Source organism: Arachis stenosperma, chromosome 6, assembly GCF_014773155.1.
Source record: "Arachis stenosperma cultivar V10309 chromosome 6, arast.V10309.gnm1.PFL2, whole genome shotgun sequence".
Taxonomy (NCBI): Eukaryota; Viridiplantae; Streptophyta; class Magnoliopsida; order Fabales; family Fabaceae; genus Arachis; species Arachis stenosperma.
The window spans coordinates 126203364-126215123 of record NC_080382.1 but is presented as its reverse complement, the minus strand read 5'-3'; the positions used below and the strand labels follow the sequence as shown (position 1 = coordinate 126215123).

Genomic DNA, 11760 nt, shown 5'->3' with positions numbered 1-11760 from the left:
CAGAAAAGGAAGAGAAATCCTCTATGTCACAGTATAGAGATTCCTTTTTGTGAGTAGAAGAAGAAAAGAATAGAAGAAGGATGAGAAAAATTCGAACACAGAGGAGAAGAGAGGGTTCAAATTTTTAGATGAAGAGAATAGTTAGTAAATGAATAAATAAATAGAAAGAGGTGAGAGAGAGGAGTTTTCGAAAATTATTTTTGAAAAATGGTTAGTGATTTTCGAAAATTAAATCAAAATTAAAATTTGAAATAATTAGTTAATTAAAAAGAATTTTGAAAAAGATGGATGGTGATTTTCGAAAATTAGAAAGAGAAAAGTGGTTAGGTGGTTTTGAAAAATATAAGAAATAAACAAAAAGTTAATTAGTTACTTAAAAAAGATTTGAAAATTAATTTTGAAAAGATAATGAGTTAGAAAAAATTTTTGAAATTGATTTTGAAAAAGATATGATTTGAAAAAGATATGTTTGAAAAGATATGATTGAAAAGAAAAGATATGATTAGGAAATTAAAAAGATTTGATTTTTATAATTAAAATTGATTACTTGACTAAAAAGAAACTAAAAGATATGATCCTAAAATTTAAAGATTGAACCTTTCTTAACAAGAAAGTAACAAACTTCAAATTTTTGAATCAATCACATTAATTGTTAGTAAAGTTTTCGAAAATCATGAAATAAAGATAAGAAAAAGATTTTGAAAATCAATTTTAAAAAAAAATTTCAAAAATAACAAAAGAAAAAAGAAAAGATTTGATTTTGAAAAAGATTTTGAAAAGATAAGATTTTTAAAATTGAAATCTTGACTTGACTAACAAGAAACAACTTATTTTAAAAAATTTTGACTAAGTCAACCAAAAATTTCGAAATTTATGAGTAAAACAAGGAAAAGATATTTTTTTAATTTTTTTGAATTTTTAATGAGGAGAGAGAAAAACACAAATATGACTCAAAACATGAAAATTTTGGATTAAAACACATGATGCATGCAAGAATACTATGAATGTCAAGATGAACACCAAGAACACTTTGAAGATTAAGATGAACATCAAGACTTATTTTTGAAAAATTTTCAAGAAAAGAAAAACATGCAAGATACCAAACTTAGAAATTTTTCATGCTTAGACACTATGAATGCAAAAATGCATATGAAAAATAACAAAAGACACAAAACAAGAAACTATGAAGATTAAACAAGAAGACTTACCAAGAACAACTTGAAGATCATGAAGAACACCATGCATGAATTTTTTGAAAAATGCATAAATTTTTAAAAACATGCAATTGACACCAAACTTAAAAATTGACACTAGTCTCAAACAAGAAACACAAAATTTTTTTTTTGATATTTTTTATTTTATTAAATTTTTTTGGGTTTTTCGAAAATTTCTTTTTGGAAAAACGAAAACAAATAAAAAATTTTGAAAGATTTTTGAAAATTTTTTGAAAAGAAAATTACCTAATCTGAGCAACAAGATGAAACGTCAGTTGTCCAAACTCGAACAATCCCCGGCAACGGCGCCAAAAACTTGGTACATGAAATTGTGATCTCAATGGCACCAACAACTTGGTACGCACAATTGTAATATCACTCTTTTTCACAACTTCGCACAACTAACCAACAAGTGCACTAGGTCGTCCAAGTAATAAACCTTACGTGAGTAATGGTCGATCCCACGGAGATTGTTGGTATGAAGCAAGCTATAGTCATCTTGTAAATCTGAGTCAGACGGATTCTAATGGTCATAATGGTTTTCGAATATAAAGATAAATAAATCATAAAATAAAGATAGAGATACTTATGTAATTCATTGGTGGAAATTCCAGATAAGCGCATGAAGATACTGTGTTTTTTCTGAATTTTTGCTTTCCTACTGCTTTCATCCAATCATTCTTACTCCTTTCCATGGCAAGCTGTATGTAGGGCGTCACTGTTGTCAATGGCTACTTCCCATCCTCTCAGTGAAAATGGTCCAAATGCGCTGTCACAGCACGGCTAATCATCTGTCGGTTCTCGATCATGTTGGAATAGAATCCAATGATTCTTTTGCGTCTGTCACTACTACGCCTAACACTCGCGAGTTTGAAACTCGTCACAGTCATCCCATCTCAGATCCTACTCGGAATACCACAGACTAGGTTTAGACTTTCCGGATCTTAGGAATGGCCGCTAATAATTCTAGCTTATACCATGAAGACTCTGATCTCACAAAATGGGAGGCTCGATTGTCAGGTGAGGCAACCATGCGTCGTGGTTTAGGAATCTAAGAAATACACACTCTAGCTTTCGCAGGTAGAATGGAAGTGTTTGTCAGGAACGCGTTTATAAATGAGAATAGTGATGAGTGTCACGGATCATCACATTCATCAGGTTGAAGTGTGAATGAATATCTTAGAATAAGAGTAAGCGTGAATTGAATAGAAGAACAATAGTACTTTGCATTAATACTCGAGGAATAGTAGAGCTCCACACCTTAATCTTTGGTGTGCAGAAACTCCACCGTTGAAAATACATAAGAATAAGGTCTAGGCATGGCCGAGAGGCCAGCCTCCAAAACGTGATCAAAGAATCAAGAGATAATCCAAAGATGTCTAATACAATAGTAAAAAGTTCTATTTATACTAGACTAGTTACTAGGGTTTACAGAAATAAGTCTAAGTGCAGAAATTCACTTCCGGGGCCCACTTTGGTATGTGCTTGGGCTGAGCTTGAGCTTTACACGTGCAGAGACTTCTCTTGGGGTTAAACGCCAAGTTATAACGTGTTTTTGGCGTTTAACTCTGGTTTGTGACGTGTTTCTGGCGTTTTACTCCAGAATGCAGCATGAAACTGGCGTTGAACGCCAGTTTGCATCGTTTAAACTCGAATAAAGTATGAACTATTATATATTGCTGGAAAGTCCTGGATGTCTACTTTCTAATGCAACTGAGAACGCGCCATTTGGAGTTCTGTAGATCCAGAAAATCCATTTCGAGTGTAGGGAGGTCAGAATCCAACAACATCTGTAGTCCTTTTTCAGCCTCCTATCAAATTTTTGCTCAGGTCCCTCAATTTCAGCTAGAAAATACCTGAAATCACAGAAAAACACACAAACTCATAGTAAAGTCTAGAAATATGAATTTTGCATAAAAACTAATAAAAACATCCCTAAAAGTAGCTAGATCCTACTAAAAACTACCTAAAAACAATGCCAAAAAACGTATAAATTATCTGCTCATCAGTAGTCATACATTGACTTAATCACACACACACACACACACACACACACACACACACACAAATCTTATCTGTATAAAAGATAACTCACGTTTGCATGCCATTAGGCCAAATCCTCATCCGTATGACGGATGGTGGTAGAGGGGCATTCTGTTGGGACACTTTAGACGAATCACCCACCACGGGCTCTATCGCTGGATCTGTAGGGGAGCGTAGTAGAAGGAGACACGTAGTTTGGATTCGGGACTATGATGAATTGCTGGTCCGCTGGACCCATCTATGACGTCACATGGATTGACGGGATAGTCGGGGTAGAAGGTGATGATTGAGCAGTCCCTGGGGATTCGGTGAAAATCTTTCCTCTACCATGATCATGAGACACACTCGATCTACCTCTGTTATCTATCGTCATATCTGCAAAGAGACTGTATTATTAACACTAATCAACATATATACTACACAAATCCTTCAATATTTATATTATTTAAAAAAAAATTGATATAACCTCCCTTAAATTTGGACATATATCCATATTTACGGATTTTACAAATCTAACCAACCTCAATTCACAGCATCAGTCAAAACTCAATTAAATTCATAACAATTAAACTTAATTAAACAAGAAGCCTTCATAATTCAAATCCAAAGCAATAATCCTTAATCTCATGAAGGTTGGAGATATAACATGTAAACTAGAAGACTAAAATTTTATACCTTAGAGTGATAAATAAGCCTCAAACATGACTAATTTAAAATCTAGAACATCCATGTTGATGCATGATTAACAACATAACAAATATGGTACTAGTATATACATATGTCTTGAAAGTTTAAAATCATATACAAATGAAATCACAAACACAAGTTCTATTTCAAACATTCTAGAACCTTTAAATCAAGGATAATTAAATTTTCTTACTTTCACAATTACTCAACAAATTAACATAATCAAGTATAATAAGATGTGCATATATAAATCCAATGCAAAAGCAATATGCAAAACTGTAAATATGAATTCGGTTGAGTGAATGGGATTGTGCCATGGACTTCTACAACTTAGCAATTCAATCTACAGAGATGTGTGTAACAAGTTATTATTTAAATTTGTAATGACCTATATCACATGGAAACACATTATTATAAAACACAACTGGATTGTTATAAGATTAGATTTGTGCAAAATGAAAGTTCAACTATTTATTCTTAATGGCTAACTAAAAATTATAGTTAAAAAAAAAATTCATTTTAATTTCATAATTTATAGATCAAATAACAAAAATAATTTATCAAAAACATACACACAACAAATAATGAATATATTAGTATTATAACCAAATTCGCATGTTTATATCTCGAGTCTTATACTAATTTTTTAATATAACTATTTTTATTTGATACCCTTACATAAAAACCCATCAATTTTCTCAAATAACTAAAGTCGTATTCTTAGAACAAACTTTTTTTGTTCTTATATTAAGTTTATAATTAATATAAATACAATGAAATAACATACCTTATTATCATACTATTATAAATAATATTGAATGATTAATTGAGTTGTTACAAAATTTTAAAGTAACAAAATTCAAACTCTAAACCCAATTTCACAGTAATCAATTCCAAACCCTAAACCTAATTTTATGGTAACATAATTTAAACTCTAAACACTAAATTTACATAAATCTGTTTAATTTGTTCATAGAACATATATTAAAATCTATTTCACAGCAAAATCCAAACATTAATGGTAAAAACGACCAACTTACTTGAAATGGAGGAGGTGGTCGGTAGCATAGCAGACTCTTTGTCGCAGTGGTGAGGCAGTGCAGATTTTTTACAGGGCAAAGGTATGGCTTGAGCAATTCTCTAGTCGCGGAGAAGGGATAGTGCAACGAGAGGAGGGAGGCGGCAGCGGTACTGACGAGGTAGCGGGAAAAGGAGACAGGTAGAGAGAAAGTGGGAAAAGAAAAAGCGTATAGAGAGAGAGAGAGAGAGAGAGAGAGAGAGAGAGAGAGAGAGATTTTGAAATGAAGGAGGAGAGGGTTCGCACTTTGAATTTTAGGATTCTTTACCAGCGGATAAATCCAACGATAACGCATTGCGGTCACTAAAATGCAGTGTTCTACTAAAATGGATTTACCGACGAATTTTTCTATGAGTAAATCCCAAACTAAATTTCGCGTCTATTTTTCTCGTTTTTCCTCAAATTATTACCGGAGAATTTATCGTCAGAAACGAAAAATTTGCCGATAATGATTTGACCTGATGAATTCTACATAAAAATTGTCTCTAAATTCGTCGGTAAAACCGACGCTAATATGTGACGCTAAATCCAATAATACTCAGTATTTTTCTTATAGTGTTAACCAAATTGTCAGTATATATTTTTGTCTAGAACAATTAGATATTTTTTATATTTTTTAATTTTTTTCATAGTTTTATTTTTTGTTTTTATTATTTTAAAGATTATTGGAATTGGTGAGAACTTTGATTTTAAATGTTGGAAACTTAAATAAAAATGTCGAAAATTTTGTTTGAGGTCAACTTGACATTTTATATAATAATAATTTCATTATACATTGTAGAGATAAGTATTAGGATATATAAATTATTATTATCCTTAACATGCTATGACATACACAAAACACTAAGGTTCAAGTGTTCAACGGAAAAATCAAGAACATACATGAATTTTAATTCAGATAAGAAAAAAGAATTCTAACATGTGATGATGAGGGTTTTATTGTAAATTCCAATTAAAAAAATTAGGCCCTGATAGTTTACAAGGAAAAACAGTAGAATAGTTTTATTTGTAAATATAGTAAATTGACATGTAAACAAATAATTATATTATTTCAAAAAGCTTATAGTGTCTTATTTTTATTTTTATTGTTATTTAATTTCTTTGGAATTAAGTGTTGGAATGCGTTACTCCATGCTCCCATAATTCTTTTATCATGGCATGGCAAATGAAAATGATGAAAATAAAACTTGGTGAAATTATGAAATTGCATTATAAAATATAAGCGAGATTAACTAAAAGAAAAACAATACTTCAACTAAATATCTATTCACATCGTTGTCAATACTTAATTATGTACCAAATGTTTTGATTCAAAAAGGAAAAGAAGAATTTTAATTACTAGGGAAATAATGAAAATTTTTGATAATGTGTATAATGAATTTTAAATTTGGTCTAATATAAGAAAAAAAAAATTTACATAATTATTTTAAAAAATTAATCATCTCAATTTTAATTTATCAAAAAAATTTATTTAAATATCCTCTTTTTCTCGTATTCATTTGTTATTCCATCCTCGTTCATCATTCTACTTCTGTGGTGTTAGAAGCTTCATCCACGTAATTATTATTAAAATAATCATATGATTACTTAGTAAAATAACCATCTAATATTTATTAATTGTATATATTTAAATCGAATCGAATAAAATATTCAATTAAAAATTAAAATAACTATCTGCATACAACTAACCATAGATTAAAATATTAAAATTAAGAATTAACCATCTAGTATATTTGACCATTTTTGAAATTAAAATATCAAAATTATTATTAGGGTGGTAGAAATTTAAGAAGAAGTGAAGAGAAGTGAAGACATGAAACAACTAAGAAAAGGAAGTAGACAAGAAAAAAAGAATACAGAATAGTTTTTTTTGAACTTTGATTAAAAATTTGAAAATGAGTTAGTTAATTGACCATAAATGATAAAGTTTTAAGCTTACTCTTGGTATAGTTTTTAACACTTGGCTGCAGATATACTACCAATAATGATTTGGATTCTACGCTGGCTTTCCTTTTGGGAATCATGGGTGCCGCTGCGGATAGATCTGCCTTTGCTACGGAAGGACAGCAATTGGCTGTGACGGCGACGACACGGCGGACGAACAGGGGCACGAGATGATGCTTTGATGGCGTCGGCAGTAACCCGCAGTGTCGTTGGCAGAAACTCGCGGCGGTGACGACGGCACGATTTCAACGACAAGGGGAACGGGAGAGGGGCTTCGGATATGGAGACTGGGGAGGTCACAATCACATTAGAGGTAACCATTAGTAATGAAATGAGTTCAATGGGTAATCCTAATTTTTTTGAATTCAAAATTTAAAATTATTAAAAATTAATTAATTTAATTATTATTTAAATTATTTTTTTAATTTTTATTGTACATGTTGTACACTAATATCATTGTTTTCTCGGACTTTCTCAAAGAAAAATTACACGAGCTCAACTGAAAATTGAATGAAAATAAGGGCATGCTTTGAAGTTTGGAATACATGTAGGCCTTGTGTCTCAGACTCTAATCAAACATGCATCCCCATACAATAATACAATACAATACAGTACAAAATAAAAGTAAAACATTTGTGGTACCCCCACCTTTTTCCAAAAAAAAAAAAACCCATCCACATGCACGTATACATGCATGCAAGCAGTATGCCGAACCCCTTCTTTCTGCTCCATCTTCATGCTTCTTACAATATTCTTTTTTTTCCCCTTTTGTATTTTCAATTTTTTATTCTGTTTAAAAGTTAAAAAAAATATATAAATATGTATATATATATATATATATATATATACTTGCGTATATAAATATTGTCATATATATAACTACTCATCATCCTCACGATCATATAGGAAGTTTTGGGTGATGGTGGTGGTAATGGTGGAGAAGGATAAGATGAATAATATAAATAAATTGAAGGTCATGTTTTCCTTTTGGCAATAGACTGATGAGGCTTTCCATCAAATAACTCATCAATATAGTTCTCTATATCTTCAGGTTGGTACTTGATATACTTCTCTGTTTGGCGGCCAGGATCCAATACCTGAGCGTATTTTCCAAGAAAAGCCCTGTAAGCGGGGATGATTACAGCGGAGATGGAGACCCTAAGCTCTGATTGGAGCTGCCCGTCCTTCACAACCCACGAGCTCTGTGTCCTGTGGATCTCGTCAAACAAGGCGTTGAAGGTCTTGAACCTTTCCTTTAGTTTAGGTTTATCAACCTTGCCGTTCACCGTCAGCTCCTCATGTTTCAGGGATTCTAACACTTTGTGCCATGTGTCTCTCATATATTTTTTGTGGTATGCTCGAAGCTCTGAGGATCTCTTCCGACACCAGTTGTCTCCCATCACTTGCGCCATCTCAATTGACCCCTTTATCTTTTGCAGAATGTACCTGATCTCATCATACCAATCTAGTTTGTTACCTCATTATGCTTGTCATGCGCCACTCGCTCTATGGACAGTAACTTGCACAAACCACAAAAATTGGATCTCGACGAACATGCAATTACAATTTTAACATGAAAAAGAAAAATTATAGCAACTAAAATACTAAACAATATAAATAATAGATATATTAATAGTTCAATAGGTATACAGATAATTATATCTATTATTTTTAATTAGATAATTATCTTTTTATTCGATTTATTTATATACAATTAATAATAATTGGATGTTCAATTTACTAGATATATAAATAATTATCTTAATATTAAGATTTAAAAGATAATTTAGAATAAAATATTTTTTTATTTTATTGAGTCATTTCTAAAATCTATTATTCATATTATTTACAAAAGTTATTGTTTACCTAATAAAATCTTTTTAACATAACTAAAAAATAAATTGTTTTCCACTCTTAAATTTGGTGTAGTGCCGGTCACCTCTTTTGAATGATTAAACATGGACATATTCATTTATCAAAATGGAAAAGTTTAAGGGCCCGCAATTTTATTGAATTTTGGCTAGCATGTAACCAGCAGAAGAAGGTGAGCCATTAGATGAAATCTCACACCATCAAATCATCATTGATGGCTAGTTGATGACTAACAATCACAAAAATTGCTGCCCCCTAACATTGTTCTATAAAAATTATTTGGGGCAAAGTTTGCTGGCAAAAAATAATCATAATTTGTTTTTTTATTCATTAAATATAACTAAAATAAATATATAATATTAAATATAATAGATATATAATTATAAATATTATATATAAAATATTATAAATATTAATTAAATAAATTAATTATAAATTATTATCTTTTTATCTTTACTCTTAATATTTTTTTATTGGCTAGAGATGAGAAGCACGATAAATTTATTTTGTGATATGACACCTGAATAAACTATCAAATAAGCAGAAAAGGAAAAAAGGAAATCAACAAAGATTTATGTCAACTGTAGAGGGCAACATCATATGTTGATTTATTTTTGCATTAAATTGTAATGGTGGATATTCTCGTACCGACATCTTTCTATAAAAATAATATTATAAATTATTAGATAATTGAATATATTTAATTAAATATTTAAAAATTTAGAAGATGTTATAATGATGTCATAATATTCCTTGGAAAAAATTGCTGCAAAGAGCAATAAAGCTAAGAAGAAGAAGAAAAAAAAAACATATTTTTCATCCTAAATGAGTATCAGACTACATAGAACAATACTTTATATTTTCGTGAAACTACACATAAAAAATTAATGGCAATTATCTTTTAAAAAATTCATGAGGCAAAAATAAAAATTTAGATTTATTGATTGAATCATGTACGTTATATAACTAAAATAAAAATTGAGATTTATTTGATGTTTCCTACCAGAAAAGATAGGAATGGAGAGAGAGAAGATACCTTCCATTGTTCATCATGAAAAAGGAAGTTAGAGAACCATCCTTGTAGAGCTTGGCCTTGGAGTCGAGGTAGGAGTCCAGCAAGTCCATCACCCTCATCACCTGCGCTGCAAACGGCGACGCAGCTGCCTTCTCATCCTCTTTCCCATTCTGCCCCTGACTCTCGCCGTGGGGCCTACTGGTGGAATCTGCGCGCTCGATCTTCGAATGCTCCTTGAAAACCTGCTCCAACGTCTCCTTGTAATCACCACTTGTAGTAAGGTAGTTCATCACATAGCGCGTCACAGGGTGTACGGCGCCACCTGGCACCGGCGTCTTTCCGGTATCAGACTTTATATTGTTCTCGAAGTCGCCGAAGATGGAGATAGTAGCCTCGCCAAGCCTCGACTTGGCCAGATTCAGCTCCGTCTTCAGCTCTTCTGCCACGTGCTCCTCGGAGAAGAGCTCGTCCATTTTCGGGATCACATCCCGGACGGTCTCGTACATGTCGAGGAGCTTGAAGAGCTTCTCCGCCGCGCGCTTTGTCATCGCTGTTCCCTCCAAGAAGTTCAGCAGCTGGATCACCACGCCGCGACAGAGGTTGCTAAAGATCCCCGCTGCCAATTCAGGCCGATCGGCGAACACCTCATCCACCAACCTCCTCTCGCCGGGGAAGTACACGGCGGCGCACTGCTTGAACGTGTTGATCCAAGACGGGATCATCTCCCTCGAAAGAGTCTCCCAATGCGCCTTCTGGACCTCGTCGATGCTAAACTTCTCGAACCCTAATTTTTGCAGAGCATCGTCGAACGCGTTCCTCCTTGAGGTCATATAAACCTGGCAGCACTCAGCGGAGTAACCGCCGGCGACCATTTCGCCGGCAATCTCTTTCAGGCTGGAAACAGTTTCCTCGGAATATCCCGGGAAATCCAACTCGGATTCCTCCGGCGCGTTCTCGGAATCCTCCTGCGGCTGTTCCTCCACGTGCTTCCCCTTGTGGTCATGGCCGCCGGGATCTGATTCCGTAGCATTTCTATATTGTTCCATCAACAACCGGAAATCTTCCTCCAAGTACGTCATTGCACGCTGCTGGATCGAGCCGATGCGGTTCATGAGCGGTTCTGGTTGGTGCTGAGTCTGTACGGTTTTCATTAGGCTCGAAATCCGGCTCACTGCTTCCAACAACGACGAATCATCCGCTCTATGGTCTCCCGCGTCGTACCTTGCTATCTTGTCCTCCACCAGATCCAAGAACTTGTCAAGGAAAACAGGCATCTCAACCGACGCTTCCTCCTTCTGTTTCAGTGTTTCGAGGAATTGATCCATGTCTTCGTGCGCCTTCTCGAGGCTTAGCGGGGTTGAAAGCGGAGGATCATCAATAACATCCTCTGCGGTCTCTTCCTTCTTCTCTGCGCTCTCTGCATCCTCCCCTCCCTCGTTCGGCGGTGGCTGTGAGTCGGTTTCTGATTTGGTTTCTAGTTTGGGATCGGATTCTTTGGGGTCCGACATGGGAGAACGTGGCGGTTCGTCGCCGGCGTCTTTGTTGTTCTCCATTATGGTAGTTACGACCGTTATGTTTCCCCTCCTCACAAAAAGAAAAAATGAATAAGCGTTTCCAAATGACAAATGCGAGAACTGAGGAGGATCTCTCTTATTTTTATTTATTTATTTTTTCTTTTTAAAAATTTAATTAATTTCCCCTTTTCGATGGAGAAAGTTTGACCGTTGACGTTTCTTTTCTTCTGCTACGTCGTTTTGTTTGTGCTCCCCCACTAAGATTCATTGAAAGAGATGTTTCCTTCTTCTGACGGATGCGGTGCGTAATGCGCGCCACTCATTCACACGAGCGGGTTCGGATTCAGATAATGATGGTGCGGGTTAGGGTCGGATATAAACCCGATAGAGGCA

At 33.9% G+C, this 11760-nt stretch overlaps 1 protein-coding gene across 1 annotated transcript; it reads right to left on the bottom strand.

Moving 5' to 3' along the window:
• Window positions 1-7435: 7435 nt before the first annotated feature.
• On the bottom strand, window positions 7436-11467 carry LOC130933407 (exocyst complex component EXO70B1). Its single transcript, XM_057863015.1, has 2 exons — window positions 9875-11467; window positions 7436-8412 (listed from the first exon to the last, which is right to left on the bottom strand). Exons 1-2 carry the CDS (start codon window positions 11404-11406, stop codon window positions 7941-7943), a joined length of 2004 nt encoding a protein of 667 aa, XP_057718998.1. The 5' UTR covers window positions 11407-11467; the 3' UTR covers window positions 7436-7940.
• Window positions 11468-11760: the final 293 nt, after the last annotated feature.